Raw genomic sequence first — 23,592 nt, 5'->3', positions numbered from 1 at the left:
CTGTGCCACTCAGCGACCCTACAGCAGAATCAGAGTGAAAGGAGAGAGAAAATATAGTACATGGTAGTGGAGAAATATGAAAGGAGGGAGTTGAGATCAGCAATGGCAATGGTGGAAAAATATGGAAGTAACTTTTGCCATGGACTTATCATAAAGAATGTGATCCACCCACGACAGAGTTGTTGGTGTTGGAACAAAGACTCAAGCACATTTATTATTATTATTATTATATTTTTTTTGGGGGGGTGCAGGGTAAATGGGGCTGGGTGGCCTGCCTGGGGCCGCATAGCAGGGTGATCATTGGGTGTCTGAAGCTGGATTTGGACCCGGGTGCTCCTGGCTCAAGGGCCAATGCTCTGTCCACCACCCAGCCACCCCTACTATTATTACTATTTTATTTTATTTGGGGTCTTTTTTTTTGGTTTTTGCAGGGCAGAGGGGGTTCAGGTGGCTTGCATGTCACATGGCTGGGTGATTGTTGGATGTACGGGGCCGGATGTAAGCTTGGGTGCTCGTGGCTCCGGGGCTGGTGCTCTGTCCATTGCACCACCTGGCCATACCTACAATTATTACTATTATTTTTTTAATTTTAATTTTTTTCTCTCCCCTTTACTTTATCACTCAATCCAGTCTATATTTATGGGGGAGAGGGGTATTTCAATTACTCTTAAACAAGAATATTTTATTAATGTAAAAAATTATTTGTACAAAATGAGAATAAATATTAAATAAAATTTTAAAAAGACTTGATATGAAGAAAACCTTTCAAAAATTATAATTGTCTAGAAGTGCAATGTAGCACCCCGAGAAATACTGGGTTCCTTGAACAGAAGGTTTACAAAAGTGGAGAATCTTTTTAGCAGGATTTGGACTAGATGGCTGATAGGATTCCTTTCAACTCTCAAATTTTGTAATACTTTGAGGATTCAGAAGAAAACAAAAATCATGCACAATAACTCTGATAATGCAAATGAAATTAATAATTAAAAGATGGATGAAGGGGCCGCTAGGTGGTGCAGTGGATAGAGCACGGACCCTGGAGTCAGGAGTACCTGAGTTCAAATCCGGTGTCAGACACTTAATCATTACCTAGCTGTGTGGCCTTGGGCAAGCCACTTAACCCCATTGCCTTGCAAAAAAAAAAAAAGGTGGATGGTTTCAGGTTCCTGTAATGAACAATTTTAGTTCCAGAGAATAATATGAATCACATATCCACTTTGTTAGCAAAGAAGTAAGAGACTATGGTATGAAATATTATATAAACAGGTCATAGATATTGTTGCTATATTGGTAAGTTACTTTTCCATTTCAAAGAAGAATTTATTGAAGAGAAAGAAGGACAGACAATGAGAAATGATGATGGATAAGATTCATCAATCAAAAATAATTTTAAAAAGAGAATTCAAGGGAAGGACTGAAAGCCTTCCTGGGAGTGCAGTTAGATATATTAGGTAAATTACCACTATTATTTTCACATTCTTCTGATTTCCTTTCAGATAAGCCAGTTAATACCAAGTCCTAAGACTTGTTTGCTGCATAATCCCTCCTGCCTCAAGTTGTTTTCAATTGAACACAATGGACAAGAGTCTTATACTTGTTTGTTTATATTTGTTGTCATCTTGGGTCAATAAAATCTATTCTATGCCAATTTCAATCAGTGAGTCAACTAGTATTTATTAAGCACCAAGTATTTAGACCTATACTATAGAAAGAAAAATTTGAAAGGTGATTAAAAGAGGTGATTACTGTAGTGCAGAGAGAACAAGTGGTAGCCTACTGGAATAGTCCAATTGTGAGGTGATATGGACCTGCATCAGGGTGTTTGAAGTGTCAGAGGAGAGAAGAGAACATAAACAAGAGGTGTTTTGAAGGTAGAAATTAAAGGACTTGACAACTGATTGCATATTGGGGGTGATGAAAGGGTAGAGGATCAAAGACGATATTCAGGTTATAAATCTGGATGACTGGAAGGATATTGGTAATAATTTTTTCCTGGTGTACATGCAAAATCATTATGGCATACTGTTAGCCCAAGGACAGATACTGCTGCCTAAGATTAACACTATATTGGGGGGGAGGGGGCTGGGGCCAGCAGCTAGGTGGCATAGTGGATAGAGCACTGGCCCTGGAGTCAGGAGTACCTGAGTTCAAATCCGACCTCAGACATGATAATTTTTTTTTAGGTTTTTTTTGCAAGGCAATGGGGTTAAGTGGCTTGCCCAAGGCCTCACAGCTAGGTAATGATTAAGTGTCTGAGATTGGATTTGAACCCAGGTACTCCTGACTCCAGGGCCAGTGCTTTATCCACTGCGCCACCTAGCCCCTCAGACACAATAATTATCTAGCTGTGTGGCCTTGGGAAAGCCACTTAACCCCATTGCCTTGCAAAAAACCCCCAAACAAACAAAAACAAAAACAAAACACTATATAGGGTTCCTTAAAATCTCTCCACTTAAAATTCCAAATTTACTTAACTCTTTACTCAGGACAGCTGAGCTTGATTCTTTGAAGGCAAACCCCTTTCCTGGTCAACTACACTGTATAGACAACTCATCCTGCAAATCATTTTGGGCAGGTTCAAAGTTACATTACTTTTGCTTAAGTGATATTCTCTGTCTGAATTCCCAAACTCTGAGGGCATAGTTTCTTGTGTTTCTGACTTTGTTTCTTGAGTATCCCATTATCTTCATTCCCAACTCTAAAACCAATAGGGCAAACAAAGTTTCAGATGCAAAAACCCAACAGGTTAGGGTGCCAGTATCTGTCAGTTATCTTTCCAAACGAACCCATAATTGGCCAGGGTTGCTACCCATCTGTATTGTCTGGTGGTGGCATTCAGCTAAATATTTGTTTGGATAAAGGTCAGCTGATTATTGTCTATATTTTGAACTAGGCACCACACAGTCTTCAATCTTAGGGATAGGTCACTTCAAGGACAAAATTTTTAAACATGTTAATGGGATAACAATTCTTACTATCAATAAGTCCTTTACAGACAAATGCAATAAACTTCTGATGACCACTAGTCTCCTGATAAAAAATTGATCCCAAACCATTTAGGCTAATATAATATAAAGGACTTTCTTGGATCTCTAATAATAGTTATGACACTCCAGAAACCTCTTCAAGTCTTTGGATATATAAAGATACACACACACACACACACTCACAGTGATAAGGACTTGCATCTTTTCAGGATCTGTAAGTTTCATTCTCTAAGACCCAAAGCTTTGACAGAAGCATTACAAAGTTAGAACTTACCATTTAATAGCTTTTGACTTGTAGCTTTTAAATTTAATTTTTTTTGTTTTTATTGAAGGCAATGGGGTAAGTGGCTTGCCCAAGGTCACACAGCTAGGCAATTATTAGGTATCTGAAGCATATTTGAACTCAGGTCCTCCTGACTCCAGGACAGTGCTTTAACCACTATGCCACCTAGCTGCCCCCTTGACTTGTAGTTTTTAGAAGATTTAAAACCTATAGTAATTCATTGTGCCTTTCCAGTGTCTCCCTAAAACACAGATTAAGCCATCACTTTTAATAGGTTCATGTTAACAAATTGCCTTTTTGATGAAGCTCTGAGAATAGACATCTACCTGAGAAATACTTCAAGATATGCCTTAAAAATTGATAGGATCCAACTGATTAGATGAAAGATTCCAAACTGAGAATACTATTTGTCCAGTCAATAAACCAGATCATCTTGTATTCATAATATCATTAAGGTGATAAACTATTTAATTCTCGTTAACTCTCTAAAATTCCAACCAAATTCTAATCTCAGAATTCTTCCAAGCCACCACTATAGGTCAATCTGTGTCTCTGTCTCTCTCTCTCTGTCTCTGCTTTGTTCTATGAAGTCACACATGTCACCACTCAGAATTTGCTTCCTAGATCCCCCCCCCCCCATATCCTTAAGATTCAGACTTCTTAACTACCTATAACAGAGGTAGCTGCTTCGGCCACCCCTCTCCTCTCTCCTCTCTCCTCTCTCCTCTCTCCTCTCTCCTCTCTCCTCTCTTCTCTCTCTCTCTCTCTCTCTCTCTCTCTCTCTCTCTCTCACACACACACACACACACACACACACACACACACACACACAGAGACACGCATTGTCTCTCTCTTTCTCTGATGATGCCATTAACTACAATTCCTTCAGGAGAATGTTCCTGAGAATTTAAGAAAAATATTTTCCTGAACAAATCTCAAAAAGGTTGGGAGTTCTGGCTCTGTTCCAGGTCCTCTTTTCTCAGTGACATCATTAACTTCCATAGGTTCAATTATTACTTTTATGAAGCTGGCTCTGAAGTTCTGTGTGTATGTGTGTAGACACACAAAAGCCCAGAGTTACCATTGCCAATTATACATGTCCAGACACATTTCACACTCTACAGTCCAAAATAGAATTCATCATTTTCTCGGTCAAAACTTGCTTTTTCTTGGGGTGGTTAGGTGGTGCAGTGGATAGAGCACTGACCCTGGAGGAGTCAGGAGGACCTGAGTTTAAATCTGGTTTCAGACACTTGATAATTACCTAGTTGTGTGGCCTTGGGCAAACCACTTAACCCCACTGCCTTGCAAAACCCCAAAATAAAAAAAAAAACCTTCCCTTTTCTTTCTTCATCAATTTAATCAAGCAGATCTACATAATTCAGTTGTCTTCTCTCAACCTCACTCCCATCCTGTATCCAATCAATCCAATCAGTTATCAAAGTCTTGTCAATTCTACCTCTACAATAAACTTTGCATCTCTTCTCTCCATTCACAAAGACCTTAGCATCTCCTGCCTGGACTACTACATTATGCTTCACACCAGCATTCTCTCACCTCTCTAATATATTCTCTGTGCAGATGACAAACTGATACCTGATCTTAAACAAGGGATCTGACTCTGCCAAAGCTCCAGCTGTTCTTGTTTGCCTGCAGAATACTTTATGAACACCTCTGTTGGGCATTTCAAGCCCTTCATAATCAGGCTCCACCCCTTATCTTTTTGGCTTACTCCCCCTTAAACACTAAGTTTTAGGAAGAGCTGAAACCAGCTTCTGTAGCTAATCCCAATGCCAGTTCTAGCAATGGTTGCTAGGTCTGGACATACCAATTCTGTGAAGACCACCACAGAGTTACTCTCAATAGCTCTCAGTTTACAATGCAGCCTATCTGATTCACAAATTTTGGGGGAAAAATTACCTTTTTGCTGCATTCTTTGTACTATTCTTCAAGTATATATAAGCTTTGATCTTTAGAATCAAATCTCCTTGGCCCTTTTGAGAAGTGATTACATATTAGGCTTTGTCTCCCTCTATGCCACTAGACTGACTCTCTAGTGATGACAAATATTTGATTGTTATGTACTCAGGGTATTCTATTTTTAAGGTCAGTAATCACTGACCTGTTAAATTCTGTCTCTGATTATTTCTTTTTTCATTAAACCTTCAACATTCTTCTCTACTATCCATTATATATATCCTAACCAAGTATCAAAGTTCAGGTAAGTACAATCCCATTCTTTAAAAAAAAATCATAATTTTTTAAAAAAAGCATCTCCTTGAACTTTGCTGTTTGAATAATATTGTCTGCTTGCCTAAGTCCAGAATTCTGGCTGAAGAGAGAAGAAAGGGGGTGGAGGTTTCGTTCCCGATTTGTCTCTTCATTTATTTCATATTATGCCCTACTTGCTCTATGTGAAGAACTTGTTCATTAGTTTTTTATCAGCAAGAGGATTTACTAATTCCTTTCCAAAGGGACCTGAGTAGGCTCTAAGGTATTTTACATAAGAAATCAAATACATTGCTTTTGTTTTCCTTCTGATACCTTACATAGTACTTTGTACAATCCTTACCAATGAGTCTACAGTATTTTGCAAAATCTGTTTAATGAACCACCAAATGAAGAATCAATGAAGGGTCATTTCATCAAAACCAACGTTTCAGTCTTCTTGTTGCTAGTCTACTACCACTGCCGCCACCACCACAATTACTACTTTAATAACTGGACACATAAAATATTTACAAAGTCTTTTGCATAGATTCTTTCATCTAAGCCTCACAATAACCTTGTGAAATAGGACAGCTGAGTGGTGCAGTGGATAGAGCACTGGACCTAGAGTCAGGAGCCCTGAGTTCAAATTCAACCCCAAGCACTTGATATTTGATTAGCTGTGTGACCTTAGGCAAGTCACTTAATCCCATTGCCTTGAAAATAAACAAACAAAAAAGAAATATGTAGTACAGGGGTCACCATTTTGCAGATTAAAAAACCTGGGTCTCAGAAGTGAAAGTTGTCCTCATGGCTAGGCAGGTTTTATATCCAGGTCTTCCAGATTTAAGTGCATCTTACTCTAAAGTATGCCACACTACCTATATCATTCTACAAAGCTCCAGTCTCAATACTGCTTGGGTATCATCTATAATAAGATGTTGTTAATGTTATTGCAGACTTGCCACAATGATTACCAGCGTATTAGCAGCTTAGATGCACAAAAAACAAAAAATGTTGTATAATGTTGTATAAAATGACTCACTACAAAATTAAGGATAGATGACATTGATTCAGTGCTGAGATTTATCTACTAAAACAAATCTATCAATTCTCAACTCAGAGAAATCTGGAAATTTAAGTATCTGGCTCATTTCCACAGTACTTAATGTCAACCCACCTATAAATCAGATCAAGTCAAGTCAGATCAAGTATTTATGAAATCCTTGCTTTGTGAATGTCCCAGGACCTGGTATAAGTGCTAGGTTAGAAAGGAAGGAGAAAAAGCAGAATCAAGTGGTTCAGACAAAATGCAAACTCAGTACCAAGTATATATACACAAAAAACTACCTGCCTAAGGTCACACAGCTAATCAAGTATCAATGATGATCTCAAGAAAAGTTTCTTCAAGATGATGGAATTTTAGTAGAAATTTGAAGGAAGCCAGGAGGTAGCCATGAAGAGAGAAAGCAAATTCTAGGCTTGGGGAACAGTTCACCAAAGAATTCCAAATTAGCATTTGAAAACATAATTTTTTTCAAGGCAAAGATGTACAAAGGTGTTTTATCTCAAGTAGTAAGTGGAAACAAAAAATAAACAATGTCTACATTCCTACCAATGCAATTTTCTATCTCCCTGCTACTTTACCAAAATGGTTTATTTTCAAACACTGAAAAATACTCATTATATTAATTAAGAAAGCTGGAAGGAAGGTGCAACAGTTTGGATGCTATAGCAGGAACAATTTCTCCATATTCATTTACCTTACAATTCCACATGTTTATCATTATTTCAACCTGCTTTTATTCTATTTTGGTCCCACAGAAAATCCTGCTAAGTTTCAGTTCATCAATGTTTATGCCATCGCAATTGAACCTGGTCCCTAACAAAGATATTTCTTCCTGGCTTATGAGACCCTGCATTTTGCTCTAGAAATGAAAATTGTCTATACCCACTATTCTCCCAGGAAAAAAAAATCCAAACAAGATTCTTCCTTGTTGTTTGTTTTTTCTATTTTAGTAACATCTGCAGGATGTTTTATGTCATACAGCTTTGGACCACAGCATTCAAGGAAAAAACTTTTTTTCCTGCCATCTCTATGTTTATGACAAATACAAAAACCAAATATTTTAATTACAAAATAATCTTATTTCTATTTATTAAAGTAGTTCCTGAAAGGACCACAAAAATTTTGGTAGCAATTAGCTTCAGTTATTATTTCAAAGAATTGCAATTCTTTTAAAGTATTCTCTAATTCTGACAGTTTACTAATGCAGATTGACCTCTCCTCCTCCCAACTAATCTTGAGCAAGGGCCTGTAAATAATAAACAATGGAAAAGGATGATGAAGACAGGGTATGTTACAGTACAGATAATTAGTAAGGAGAGCAAGCAATGTAGATTTTGAAGTAGTGAACTGGCTATGGTAAAAAATGGAAAGCAGTAACAGGACACATGCATCATTTAGGGAAGTCGGGGTGAGGTGGAAAGTCTTACAAACTTCTTAGTATGAGTTTTGATTCTGATGCAGTAGTATATGGCCCTAATTGATGTATCAACTAAGATAAAAACCAACACCACTTATTTCCCACAGAATAAAAGTCCCTCTCAGCAATCATTTTTATTATTCAATTTTATTTTATATTCAGAATTCTCTCCCCTTCCCCTACCCCCACTGAGAAGGCAAAAAATATAACTCATTAGTAATGCAAAACAAATTACTGTGGGGGGATAGAGGGAGAGAGGGAAGAAAGAAGGAAAATATCAATTGGAAATGGAAAGTATGTTTTAACATGAGTCCTTTGAAACTGTGGTTAGTCTTTGTATTTATCAGGGTTACTAATCAAAGTTAATTATCTTCACAATATTGGTGTTATTATACTAACTGGTCTCCTGGTTCTGCTCATTTACCTCTGCCTCAGTGCAAACAAATCTTCCCAGGCTTTTGAGGTGTTAATCTTTTCCCATAACTTCTCTAGTATTTGTCAGTTTTCCTTTTCTGTCATCTGGTTTAGTCAATCTAATGGGTGTGAACTGTTTAGTCAGAGTGGTTTTAATTTGTGTTTTTCTAATTCACAGTGATTTAGAGCATTCTTAAATACAGCTATTGCTAGGTTCCCCTTCCTCTTTCCATTTCCTTCCTTTCTTCTAAGTTTAACTACATTGGTTTGGTGTGAGTCAAAACTGTTTATGTAATCAGTATTAACTATTTTATCTCCTGAGAACCTCTATCTCTTGTTTCATCATAGACCTTTACCCATAGATCTGATACTTTCTATCATTTCCACTGTTTATGATGTCATCCCAGAATATTTTGCAGTTTCTCCTAAAGTTTTTGTTGAATAATGTGCTCTTGCCCCACAAGTCTGAATATCTTTGGGTTTATAAAACATGAGGTAATGAACAATCAGTACTTATCCATTAATTCAGACATCTTTTATTTGTGTGAAATGTTTTGTATAATTGTGCTAATACAGTTCTTGTGAGTCTACCTGCCATGATAAACACATGGCAGGTAGACTCACAAGTATTTTATATTGTCCATAGTTATTTATTCCTTCAATTTCTTTTTCTAGTCTTGGTGATAATGCATATCATTACTTCACCCTTGATCTTTCTTGGAAAGCTTCTAGATTAACTCCATTACAGATGTTTGCTGTTGATTTTAAATAGACATTAGCTATCTTTTCAAAGGAATGTTTTGTTTTTAAATAGAAATGGGTGGTGTATTTTGTTGGTTTTGTGGCCAAATTTTTTTTTCATATTGAACCCCAACCTTTCATTCCTGGTATAAATCCAGACTGCTTATAATGTATATCTTTGTGATATATTGCTATAGTCTCATTTTAAAAAAATTTCTTCAGTATTAAGGAAATTGTCTTTAGTTTTCTTTGTGTTTTGAATTTCCCTGCCACCCCTCTTCCCTGCCAATCTAAAAATCACGTTCAGCATCAATTCCTGATCTCTTTTCCAAAAACAACACAATAGTTATTTTGCTAACACTAAGTAAGAAAAAAATTATTGATATCTTTTATTTGTACATCACTGTCATTTCCATAAATATCCTTTTCTTACCCAGTAAATCATCTCTTGCCACTATAAATAAAAGAGAAGAAAAAGAAATAATTTTAAAAACGAACCAAACCAAAACTATATATTTTTTTATAGAAACTGGTGGAATATCTTTCCTTCAAGGGAGAGTTTTCTGAAAAATAAAATGAATCACCGAATTCTTGTTTCTTATAATAGGTATACATAAATGTTTTTGAAAATTAAGGGTTTCTTTTTCAAATCAAGTTTCAGTATTCAGATAAAGTATTTTTTTTTGGTTTTTTCAAGACAATGGGGTTAAGTAACTTGCCCAAGGTCACATAGCTAGCTAATTATTAAGTGTCTGAGACTAGATTTGAACTCAGGTCTTCTTGACTCCAGGGGTTAGTGCTCTATCCACTGCACCACCTAACTGCCCCTCAGAAAAAGTCTTAAAAAAACACTGGGTAACATTTTAATATCATCAATCCTCAACATTCCCTCATCTAACATACACTCTCGAGCAACTGCATAATTTCATTAGTAACCTCATTTTCATGTTTGTGTTGGCAACCATGCACATTTGTAGCTATGAACAATAGAGGAAAAAAAATAAGAGGTATGAAAATGCAAGTTTATAACCACAAAAAGAAGGAAAGCAATCATAAGAGTGTTTGCGAATTGCTCCAGAAACTGCCAAACCAACTTCTTAAGTTCAGGGAATTGGGGGGCGGGGGGGAGGGGGAGGAAAAGCAGTTGTTTGTGAGTAAATGAGAGCATGGTCAACTCAGTCCTCTCATTGATGTTCTTGTTCAAGTAGCAAACACCTCATTCCCACCAGGCCAAGCTGTCATGGGTGGGAGTTTCCAATGTGGCATACCAGTAGGTATGTGCATGTACTCTTCATCAGAGAAAAACTACTGATAAGGGTAAGTAGGGATAGCAATGCTACACTTTTTCCTTTTTTAATCTCAGGATTTTTTTGTTATCACTTCTCCTTACGATTCCTTATCCTCTCCGAGGTTACCTTTCCTCTGTACTGTATTTTGTGGGCTTAGGAAAAGTGCATCTTATCAAAATTAATGTTTTGTTATAAAAAATTAGATGCAGAAAAATGTATTTTCAGCAATTTCTAGTGAAAATTTGTTTGTGATGATCATGGGAACCTAATCTACTTCCCATAAATTGAATATATATATCATCATTCTCAACTTTTTACTTTTGGGTTATTTTCTAAGAATTTACCCCCATGAAAAATAGATGATTCACTGTATACTCTCTGATCAAAGATTACAGAGCCTATAGCAATTTGCTGTACATTCTCCTCTCCACAGAAAGTCCAACAAGGTTCTTTGCCAACCATTTATTATTATGGTTACAAGTTCTGTGTCCTAGTTATAGGACCTCAGTTTCTTTATCAGCAAAATGAAGGGGTTACAATAGATAAATGGTCAAAAGAAATGAAAAAGCTACCAAGCTACCAATGATCAAATAAGAAAATGATCTTAATCACTAAGAATTAGAGAAATGCAAACTAAAGCAACTCTAAGATTCCACTTCACAAAAGATTAAGATGACAATGCTTGTGAAAGTGTCAACTGGTTCAATCTCTCAACCTATAATCCCAAAGAACTCTAAGAAAACAAGGACATTTCTGTATAAAAATATGATTAGAAGCTCTTTTCATGTCAGCTCAAATTGGACATTAAGGAGGTGTTTCTTTCATAATGGAATTTTATTGTGTCATGAGACATGAACAGTTTCAGAGTAAAGTTGGAAAACCTCTATGAACCAAGGCAGAATGACGTAAGAAGAGGTAGGAAAACAAATTATATGATGAGAATACATTGTTCAGAAAAACAACGTTTAAAGACCTCAGAACCCAAAAGAATGGAGATGAAGCATGCAGCTTACCTCTTGTTAGAAATGCAATAAGATTTATTTTTTTCAGATATTACGGGAATTTATTTTGTAGTACTATGCATCTATGTATTGCATTCTTTATTTTTCCTTCTAAAAATTGCACATGTGCAGAGGACAGAGGGAGAGATGGATTAATAAAAATTTAAATATGTAACAGATGACTCCCAAGGAGCAAGAAGAGAAGTCATATAGGGGAAAAATTAGATGACACAAAGACAAATAAAAATTCATTTTTAAAAAATGGGGGTGGTGGTATGGATCTACTTTAGGGCTTTTAATGGTCCTTCCATTAATCGCATTCTATGATATTATTCTATTTCATGGAAAATGTTGAATGTGTAATCTTTATGGAAGGAAAATATAATTTATTCCAGTAAACTCTAAGGGACCACTCCATGTTTCTTTGTTATCCTATAATTTGGCAATATTAAGTATATGCCACCATTGAGGGAATTTAGAAATTATTTGTTGTACAGATAAAAATATGTTGACACAAGGATCAAACTTTCCCCTTTGAATATTATCTTCCTCTACTTTCTCTTTTGAGGAAGAAATGAGGTATATGTGAATGTGTGAATATGACAGACAGAATGTATGTGTGTGTGTGTGTGTGTGTGTGTGTGTGTGTGTGAGAGAGAGAGAGAGAGAGAGAGAGAGAGAGAGAGAGAGAGAGAGAGAGAGAGAGAGAGAGAATATATACTTATGGGTTTTTATGGTTACCGTCAGAAATTGTTGCTGCTCAAAACACTTGTAAGAGCAATTAAGGTAACAGGAAGAATATCTGCTCTAAGTGAAAAGCAAATTGTGGGCCTTCATTTATGGCACTTTTAACTGTTCCCATCAAGGCTTTGGTGAAAAATCAAAAGAGGAAATATGTTAAAAGTGGTTGAGTTTCCCCAGGTTTCAGCTATCATTTGTGGGAAACTATGATCAATTCTTTCTATTTTACCTTAACAATGATAAGATAGACTCCCCTAAAAAGAAAAAAATAACCCTGAGTAAAATATATTTTTAATAAAAATTCCCAGACAACCCAAGTTTATGGATAATCTCTTGCTATTCAGTAATAGTAATGAGGAGGATAAACTCACAAACTTATGGTGCTTAAAAGTTTATAGAGCATTTTTCTTCTAACTGGGCTATATATCTTGTGAAAGTTTGACTTGTATTTTCCAGATGAAGAAATGATATGTAAAGTGATGATGTGACCTGATGATGGTCACACAAATCCAGGCCCTTAATTAAGTATGGACCTCCTTTCATAACACCAAGAGGTCTCCTGGCTTAGTTTCTGACTATGTATGCTTTCTTTTGAATGTTTGGTTTTTTTGTTTTGTTTTGGGAGGGGAAGTGTTCTTTCCATGATAAATCTTGTTGGAAAGGAATCTTCTCAGAATTATATCTTTAGACAAAGTATAATGTGAAAGGTGATTAGGTAATTCAAACTGACTCTCAGCACAAAATTTCACTGTTCTGGTCTCTGGGGGTCACTTGTGTGATATAGTGAAGAGTTCAAATCTATTTGATTATTGAACTAAAATTCTCCAAAGATAAAACTAAGAATGGAGAAAAATTCCAATTTAGGTGAAGAGTACAGTGAGAGAGATGGCCAAGTGGGAGTTGAAAGTCCAAAGAACTTTTCTCCACAATCCAAATCACTCTGTGAATAACTCTTTGGAGGGCTTTGTTGTAATGGTCAGGGACACTTTCATTTTCTTCCTTTTCTGCTTTTCCAAAAGCAACCATTGAAGATAAATATTCTGACTGCTCTCTTTCTAGCAAGTACTGGACAAACTTCTCTCAATCATACACTGCAAATTAACGGACCCTCCCAGCACCAAGGTCAGAGAGGGAGGAAGCTGCACCTTTGCACATGTAGTCATACCCTGAACAACATTTGGCAGGGCATGTATGCTTCACTTATAACTCTCTCCTAGAGCAGTCAAATCAAGTTTCTGAGATAATCAACATACACCCTCCCCTCTGCATGTCAAGTTTAAATGGAGTGACCATCTTTCAGAACTATGTAAAGGACAGATATTATAACAAGAGGCAAACAAGGGATCTTGTAGGGAACTTTACACACAACAGAGCTCTTTGAAAGGGAATTATCTTTTTTAGAATTGGGGGTGTGTGTGGCTGGTCAAACCAAATCATCACTAATGGGTCCAAATCAAATCATTCTACTAAAAGTATTAAGCTTAAGTGAACATGTTGCAAACTGACAATAAGCAAGTATGGTTTTGTTTGAGTATCGAACTTTCTTGTGAGTACAAAGATAGATCATGGCAACTACTAAGGATTTTACTTCAGTGCTCTGGGATATTGTCATTTACTCCTTTCTATTTGTGAGTAGTGATAGGCATGATCAATGAGTAGTCCTTGAATCTAAAATTAACTCCTTTTCCCCCAGTCATCACCCAGGATATGGCCAGACAGCAAGAATCAGTGGTAACCCCAACTTTTACTGTGACTACAAAATTTATTTTAAAAATATGAAAAGAAGTGGGACTGCTTAGGAGACTAGTAAGGCTTCTAATCCTAAAAGGAAAAGAATGAAATCTATCTTTTAAGTCTCTGCCCAATAAAAAAAAAATATCTTTTAAGTCTTTGCCCAATATTCTATGTGCCACCCTTGCCCCATATTGGTGTTTTAAAATTGATTTTGTGGTTTAGAGGATCAGTACCTCTGGATTTAAAAAGTCTTGCTATCATGCTAGGTTAGGATTTGTCTAGAGAACTTACCTCTAGTGACCCTACTTCTAAGGCTTCTAATCCTAAAAGGAAAAGAATGAAATCTATCTTTTAAGTCTCTGCCCAATAAAAAAAAAAAAATATCTTTTAAGTCTTTGCCCAATATTCTATGTGCCACCCTTGCCCCATATTGGTGTTTTAAAATTGATTTTGTGGTTTAGAGGATCAGTACCTCTGGATTTAAAAAGTCTTGCTATCATGCTAGGTTAGGATTTGTCTAGAGAACTTACCTCTAGTGACCCTACTTCCTTTCCAAAATTAAAAGGTACGTGACTCAGCACAACACAAAATCATAGTAACTTTAGTGATAATGGCTAAACCATAGCTGAACATACTCTAGAGTGCTCTTGTATTGTTTGTTTTGCTTCCTGATTGGAAAATAAAATAAGCACATTTCTATTTTTTTTTTATTTTCCATAATGAGAAGGCAAATCGTGATGTTTTTATGCAACTTAGGAGATCACACCTTAGCCTCACCACATACCTTGTCTAATTGGCAGCTGGAGTGATTTCGTAGGAAATGGGTATTACCTTGGCACTGTTGATTTAAAGGTTATTCAGTTACAAGAAGACAGACAATGAGAATTCATCTTAAAAGTTTCATCTTCTCACTGAAGCCTATAGAGTGTCTTTGCAATTAACAATTCCTATCACCTTTCCCAGTTCCCTGTGTGAGAAGGCTGAGAACTCATCTTACAAATTGCTCTTTTGAAGATCAAAGGGAAGCTGAATGTGTCTATGTGTGCTCTCGATGAGATTGTAATTTAATGGAATTTTTTGAGGTTTGACTGGCAGTGTGTTTGGATGACAGTCCTAAGGCAGAGGATTCAGGGGAGTTTGGGCCACTCTTCCCTTTGGAGCATTTTCCCTGCCTTTAATTGGCACCTCATTAGAAATTAATGAAAATGACATCCTCTGTTCTTTCTGCTCTAGGCACAGAACACTACAAAAAGGCCCATCACAATTCATAACACATTCAATTTATATAGCAATGGCTCTTAAGCATTATTTATGAGATGTGAATTTCTTGTCAGCAGTTAATAACCTGTACAGAGTAGAAAAGGATTGGAAGAAAAAGATTGTGAATGCATAAAAAAGATTTCTATCTTGGAAAAATGCTTTGTTTGAATTTAAACCAACTTCCTGAGTTTCTTCTTTCACTATAAATTATTGTATTTCCCCTTCCCTGCTCTGATACCCCTATCCCCAACCCATTCAGGTCAGCTAAGTGAATCTCTACAAGTTTCATAATGAAACATAGTAAAAACTCCCTAGAAATTACTCCAACAGTTCAATATTAGGCCAAAATTGTCCAATATTTCCCCCAAGGTTACTGCCCTCTTTTTTTTTTTTTTGCAAGGCAAACGGGGTTAAGTGGCTTGCCCAAGGCCACACGGCCAGGTAATTATTAAGTGTCTGAGATCGGATTTGAACCCAGGTACTCCTGACTCCAAGGCTGGTGCTTTATACACTACGCCACCTAGCCGCCCCTACTGCCCTCTCTTAAGAAAAGTCAAATAACTCTCCTGAATTGGGAGAGTTTTAAGGAAAAGTGAAAAAACATGTCTAGGAGTCATGAGAATGGAAATCTGAGCCAACTGTCAGAAAGACTCAGTTTGTTGAGTTCAAATACAGCTTCAGACACTCACTATGTGATCCCAAGCAAAACACTTCACCCTGTTTGACTCAATTTCTTCATGTGTAAAGGATGAAGGAAAGGGCAAACCATTCCGGCATCTTTGCCAAGAAACCTTAAATGGGATCATGAAGTATTAAACATGACTGAAAAAAACTAAACAGAAACATAGTGCTGATGATAGTCCAATTCATGTTTTGCACTTTTCCTAGGCAACTTCCTAGTTAGAGACTTTTGCCTTGCCCTAGCCCGCCTGCTTCTGTTGGGAAAAGTCAAGCTTCCCAAACAATAACCCAAAAGTTGCCTTCACAAACAGCTCATTTGGACCTGTGGACAATATTAACTTTAAAAACATCTCAATATGATAACTCTAAGTATTCAAGTACGACAGGGTGCTAAGTCACATAAGAATGTAACAGAGGGCAGCCAAGGTAGCCACACCTGAAATACAATGTCATCTAATATGTACTTTAAATACTTTCACTGAGTGGTTTTGTGAAGCTACCAGGTTAACCAGGAAATATAGCAATAGCACTGACAGGACACTTGGTGCTGAAATGTGAATTCTTATTTGCTTGAGAATGGTAGATGGTATTAACTACTGCCAGAAGCAAGAAAACACAATTGATGGAACAGCATCACTTGTTCCAATATGGCAAATCCTGTGAAAAAATTAAGCAGTTAGTTATTCTTGAGATGGAAATACAGGCATATGAGGATAAAGAAAAATACTGTGTTTCTAACTCAAGGAATGAATTGTTAACCCAATGTGGAAAACAAGCTGGAGGTGGGTTTAAAAGCAGCTGTAACAAATAAAAGTGATGATATAAGGAATGATTGTATTGTGGGTACCTGGATGAGCTAATTAGGCTGCTAAGGAAACGCCTTTGTGAAATCTAAAGCATAGATTCAGGGTCCAAGATTTGGAAAAAACTGCCTTAAGATTCTTAGGGTTTCAATGATCACAGAGCTATCCCAGAACCCTGATACCAAGAGTAAAAATCTAAACCTGAATAAATGACACTTACAGCAAAGGTGTGGGACAGAAATTACACAGAATTCACAAGAAAATAAGATAAAGTTGTACAGTGGAAAGATAGCTGAGTTTTAAATTCTTGCTATGCTATCCATTAATGAACCTCCCTGGGCCTCTATCTGCATCAGTAACATGAGGGGTTGGAATACTTGTCCTCTCCTTTAGGGACATCTATGCTATCTATGATTGTATATGTATGTATCTATGTATGTGTAAATCTATCTATTGTCCATACAATGTATCGATTGTACCTATTGAAGCCTGTGGATATGTTTATCTATGACTGATTAACACTTATTAATTGCTTATCACATTCTGGGTACTGCACTAAGCACTTGAATTGCAAGAGTAAAACTGTCCCTTCTCAGGGGGAGACAAAATTTACATTCACATTAGTGCTTGGGAACGTAAATTATTTGGGGGAGAAAGAATGCTCTGACAGCTGTGGGATTCCATCTCTGCTCTTGGACCATGTAATCTATTCTTTATTTCTCTCATCCTTTCTTATAGTGATCTAATTGTAAACCTGATAGTTAAGAAATTTTAAAAACAAACTAAATAGTTATCATGTCTGTTCCTCTCTCTATACCCCCAAGCAAATATAGGGTTAGGGAAAGAGAGAGACTGGACCTGTGATTTCACTATTATAGAGAACTTCTCTGTTACATGCAGTCTTACAGAGATGATATTAAGTGACTTACCTATGGTCCTATGTCTAATGGTATCAGAGGTGAGACTTGAACCTAGTACACAAAATCAAAGCTACCCTCTGACCACTTTTCAGATTCCCTGCCTTGGGTTGCCCTTTACTTGAATGTATGATTCTTTGTAGGCAGGAGCTTTGTAACTTTGGATTTTCTTTATATGACTCTACACAAATGTGTAGTTGACTGATTTATTTTCTTAGAATGAGAATTTTGTGAAAAGTTAAAATTGGAGAACTTTGTCCAGGATGGTGTATGGGAAGCATGACAGGCAATACAGTGGGAGCTGATATTCTCCCTCCCTTTGAAAGTTTCTATGAAGAGTGGGATGCATTTATTCCCTTTTACAGTCTTACCTAGACAAAGAAGTCAAGATTTCTTTTGAAGACACAGGATATAATTAACAACCCAACAACTAATTTTACCTGGCAATTAGCAATGCCTGGTAATCTCTTGAATAAACATCATGAGAAGAAACACGATCTGGACACTGTCATTTTTTGCATTTTAAAGCAATGTTTTGAATCAAACTGTCACCATACTATATTTCCCCATAGACATACCCTTTTATGAAAAATTTGGCATTTAAAAACTGGGAGCGTCTTTTAGAGTGGTTGTAGATTTTTTTTTTACTTGCATTTCACACTTTTTCATGCTTGTTTGTCTTTGTGCTCATTGTTTCACATTTGCTACTGGTATACTAGTTTACATTTTGCCACGTTCTGCCCAGAAATGGCTCAGAAAAGATTTTCACAGTGCTGAATTCAAGTTAAAAGTGATCCAGTTTGCAAAAATGAATGGAAAATATGCTGCTGAACATCAGTTTGGTCCTCCTCTGACTGAGAGGATGATGTGAGAGTAGAAAGAAGAAACCCTACTGAAAATGCCATGGCAAAAGGCCATGAAGAGGTAAGTTAGCCAAGTGGCCTGAATAAGAGAGGAAACTGAAGATATGGATTGAAGAGCAAAGGGCAATTGGAATTCCTGTGTCCACATAGATAGTTCAGTATGAGGCAAGAAGAATTGCTGATGAAAAAGGAGGGCACAATTGGTACTTCAGATTCATGAAACAGAATGGACTAAGCATGTGTCCACATACCAGACTTGCCCAAAAGATGCCTGAAAACTATGAGCAGAAAGTCTTTGAGTAAAATGATGAATAAAACTTGAGTTCTATAATTTTATATAATACTTTTTTTTCAAATTTTAGGGCCCCAAACTAAGGTGTGTCTTATACATGACAGTGTCTCATAAACGGGGAAATACAGAAATTAAATTCTTCAGAAGTTTACACCGAGAGATGTTTTCTGCTGAAGACCAGGCAAAGGTTACTTTTACAATTACTACCACTATGCTTCTCATGCAGAAGGAGAAGAAAAAGTCTAAATCTGATTTTCCTACACAAGGGGTCTGACAGACTGGGACACAGCTTCATCTCTTATAGCTTTGACTTGGATAGCAAAAGTTTTAAAAACAGGAAATAAAACAAGATCCTGAGAATACATGCTGGCCTAAAATACTGTAACTAGTAGATTTTTTGCCCTTATGTGATAGGATATATGTGGTCAGAGGGAGAAGAGGTTGAATCCAAGTCTCTTACTGCTGTAGTTAGGCATAAAGTTTCTTATACAGTCTCTTGCAGTAATTACAAGAAGTTGGCATTATACACTAGGGTACACACACACACACTCACTTTAAAAGTATTTCTGGGGGGCATCCAGGTGGCACAGTGGATAGAGTATCGGCCCTGGAGTCAGAAGTACCTGAGTTCAGATCCGGCCTCAGACATTTACTGATTACCTAGCTGTGTGGCCTTGGGCAAGCCACTTAACCTTGCAAAAACTAAAAATAAAAAAAAATTAAAAAAATAAATTTCTGGAGTATTAGATAAGAAATTCAAAGTATGCTTGAAGGATAAGAATGATTCTAATCAAACTTTTCTTTGAAAGTAATTTGGGGGGAGAAATTGTCCATTTATTTTTAAATTTTTTTTTATTAAATTAAGGCAATGGGATTAAATGACTTGTCCAAGGTCACACAGCTAGGCAATTCATAAGTGTCTGAGGTCAAATTTGAACTCAGGTCCTCCCGACTCCAGGGCTGGTGCTCTATCCACTGCACACCTAGCTGCTCTGAAATTGTTCATTTAAACTAGCAACCTGGTCCCAACAAAAGTTCATTTATTTTGCTTTGTATGGATAAGATGATACAACATTCACTGAACTGTTTCGGCTTGTATCTAAATGAGAGAACTAAACTCCCATACACTGGCAGTGGAAATAAAAAACAGTAGCATGAGGAACAGGGAAAAGTAGATAGCTGCTATCAGTAGTTAAGTATCACAAATTTAAAGTCACCTGTATTCTATAAAATGAGGAAGGCAACACTATAAATTTTAAAAACAAATCATAAAAGCATACCTCTAAAGTAGTTTTACAGATAACTAAGAAAATCTGCCAGTCCACTAAAATTTTAATTAACTGTTGAATATCAGATATACCTAGCCATCAACATCACTATGGCAATGGTCACTGCAAGGCACAACTTAAAAAGGCATTTTACAGTGGCTGCCTAAAGAATAGAACTATAAATACTACAAGTCACATTTCTCATTTTTATCAACAAAGGTCTTCAGTAATCTCTAGCATGGTCTTTTTTTTAGGCCCAGTCTAGGTTCTATCAGGCTTTGGGTCCATTTGTATAGCTTTTTTTTTTAAATTTAGATTTGACCCTGAGACATTATAGGACAGTCAAATTGGAAGCTATGGTGAGAGTGAGATCAGGATGGCAATCCTAAGGTTAAATCAGTAAGAAATCAACAAAGGCAAAATTTCTATTAGAAGAAGTCTGCTGTGAGGTCTGTATTCTATGTGGAATGATCAGGACTTTGGAGGAGTAGAACAGAATCCACAAATCTGAGTTCTTACAGGTCAAGCTAGAAGGTCCTACAGTGAACCTGCACCCAGAAGGCTGTGAGGCATGTTCTTGATAAAACGAATAGTAGCCACAATCTCTAGACAGGACTACAGGAAGTGTGTTTGGAAGGCTTGCCCTGCAGAGCAAGAACAATGACTTGGCTCCTATGTTTTATCCTCTAGAATCTTCATCTGTTTAGACCCAAGGGGCTAAAAGCACTAACTCCCAAGAAAACCTCAGATTTCACCACACATCGAAGGAGAAGTACACTCACCACAGCGACAGGATCCCAGTTCTTGCTGGACCAGCTCAAGTTTCGTCTGGCACTGGAAGCAGCGGCGCCGACTCTTTTGTTTAGAACGGCCAGCTTCCTCAGGTCGGTCATTGCTGTCCAGTAGCCTTGGCCGCTTTACTGGGGAAGCCTCACTCTCAGACTGTGAATCTGCTCAGAACACAGATGTGGAGATGAGGTTAACCTCTGGCCAGTGAGGCACATGAGAAAATTAAGCCATTGCTTGGGGTCTATCCCAGACTGAATTCAGACTTAGGAGGCAGGATTTCTAGGTTTCAAAGTTATAAATGATACAAAGGATTCTAATTTTACCTTATTTCACTATACAGCCTCATGGTAAATTTTTTTTTATCTATAAGGGGCTTTTTTTTTGGAGGGAGTGTCAAATAGAAGTTTCAAAACTAAAAAATTGAAATAAACTTTTTTATTTAGTCAGGCATCCAAAAAACTTGGAAACTTGAAAGCTCCCAAACAATAGCAAGGAATGACCAGTTCATATTCCCATCTTGTCACAACATCTTCAATTCTTGCTAGGTGCTACTCAATTGCTCTAAAGATCCAGTTATTTAGTACTCTTATTTCCTATATAAAAATTTTTAGCTTTGAAGACTAAATAAAGGCATCTTAAACATCCTATACACCTCAAAACTTCAGCACAATGTCTTGCTTGGTACTATGAGTCACTACTGATACTCACAAAATATTTGATCAATGATACACCAGTTATAGCAGGGTACATATCTACCATGTTCATAAAGTTTACAAAGCTTCACTCATACAACTTTGCTAGATCAATAATCCAAGTATTATTATTATTATTATTATTATTATTATTATTATTATTATTATTATTATTATTATTATGGCAAAGATATAGAGACTCAAGAAGTAAAGTTTTGCCACACCTATCATTTAACCTTTAATGCTACTCATTAACATTCTTTTGCTACTGATTCATTTTTTGGCTTGGGGGAGCTAGGTGGCACAGTAGATAAAGAGTAATGGCTCTGGAGTCAGGATCTTGAGTTCAAATCCAGCTACAGGCACTTATTAGCTGTTTAATCCCGAGCATGTCACTTCACCCTGTTTGTCTCAGTTTCTTATCTGTAAAATTGAGCTGGAGAGGGCAATGGCAAACCACTCCAGTATCTATGCTAAAAACCCCCCACAAATGACATCATGAAGAGTCAGACACGACTGAAAAGTATCTTCTTTCCTAGTCAAAAAAATCCTGAATCAGATGTTTCTACTTCCAAGTACCTGTATGCAAAATGATGAGGCATTTGGTATTAATGTCTCATGTTAACTGGAAATTTTATATTTATCCTTACTGTACTAGAATTGTTCTGTTAATCCTGAAATCAGCAAATATTTAGGAGTGAAGGTTACCTTGTTTTACATTCTAAAGGGAAATACTACCATGGAAGAGGGACATAAAAGTGACACTGTCATAGCAATACTAGTAGTAGCTGCTGCTGGCAGTATGCTGACAACATAACCTAGACAGTTTTTTTTTAATCTTAAACAAATTAAAATACAAAGATGTTCATTACCTAGGAGGGCTACAAATATCACCCACATCACATAAGCAAAGGGAGTATGATTTACCAAATTATTCAGCCCCTACTGCAAACCTAGTTATTAAAACAAGTCAATGTTGCCCACTGTCAGTATAAAACAGGAATAATAATTCTGGTTATGAAAACTTTCCTCTTGGGAATTCCTCATCTGTCCAACTCAAGGCTCCTTTCAGTGAGTCATTCGCACTAAGCATATTCATACTTGAGGGTAATGAAAATCTGTTTTTCTCTGCACTCTTTTTGAGTAGACATCTAATTGCCCTAGACTCACATGTTGACTACAGGGTGAACAGTTCTCAGGTCCAGCTGTAACTGGCACCGACACAGAGGATACACCATTCTCTCATAAACTTTTTTTCATCTCATTTAGTTCCTCCTGTAATACATGATAATTCCCCCTCAATACAAACCAACAAAATAGGATGTCCAGAACAGGGGTTTCTAATTGCATAACAATGGCTCAATAAATCAAGTATTCAATTATAAATTTTATAACCAATTAGAAAATGACTAATCTAAAAGGTGGAAAGACAAAAAGCAAACCCAAAACAAAACTAGATAACATTAAAGGAATCATTGTCTTCTTTTGTTAGGCTAGAATGAATATAGAGGGCTTTAAATTTTTGCTCACAAATGTCACCCTGATTAGTTACTTAAACAACAAAATTAGAAATGGGAGAGGAATGACCCCCTTCATATAGAATGTGCACTTGTTATAAGCAACCTACATAGAAGGAGAAGCATAGAGAAAAGAAGGTGAACTCCAGTTTATCCTACACAGCTCTCATTGTTGAAAGAAAAAAGTCCTGATGAGCATGCTCATCAGTCAGAGCAAGCCTTGAAGAAAAAAACTAAAAAATTTTTCCACAATCAGGAATTATTTTTACTTTCTAGGTAAGGACCTTCACAGAGCTTTAACACAGAAAATTCCCAAACATGTCTTTTTGTAGGTAACATCTAACCAGAAAAATACATAAAATCTGTATGTGGAGATGTAGAAAAACACCTAGTCACAAGGGTGTCCTGATTCTATACAAACTTAAATTGACCTTAGTTTTCATTCTTCTCCACTTTCTTGACCAAGGTTAAATGGAACGGGAAACACAAGATACCAAATTCTCATCAAAAGAAAGTGACAATACTATGATAAAAAAGAAAACAATTTTTTACTTATTTATATTTTCTCCAACTCCCAGTCAACCTTATATCTTGAATGTTATTTCTCTTAAACTGGTGATAAACAA

General features: G+C 36.7%; 1 protein-coding gene across 3 annotated transcripts in view; it reads right to left on the bottom strand.

The window, feature by feature from the left end:
• ZFAND3 (zinc finger AN1-type containing 3) overlaps positions 1-23,592 on the bottom strand; it is a 348,505-nt gene that overhangs the window by 31,287 nt on the left and 293,626 nt on the right. For all 3 annotated transcript variants that reach the window (XM_074236842.1, XM_074236840.1, XM_074236841.1), the window contains one exon: positions 20,751-20,918. In XM_074236842.1, the coding sequence (XP_074092943.1) occupies positions 20,751-20,918 (168 nt within the window). The remainder of the gene's footprint in view (positions 1-20,750; positions 20,919-23,592) is intronic.

This window comes from Macrotis lagotis, chromosome 5, assembly GCF_037893015.1.
Source record: "Macrotis lagotis isolate mMagLag1 chromosome 5, bilby.v1.9.chrom.fasta, whole genome shotgun sequence".
In the NCBI taxonomy this organism is placed as follows: domain Eukaryota; kingdom Metazoa; phylum Chordata; class Mammalia; order Peramelemorphia; family Peramelidae; genus Macrotis; species Macrotis lagotis.
Note: the sequence above shows the minus strand (reverse complement) of the source record. Positions and strands in the feature narration are given on the sequence as shown.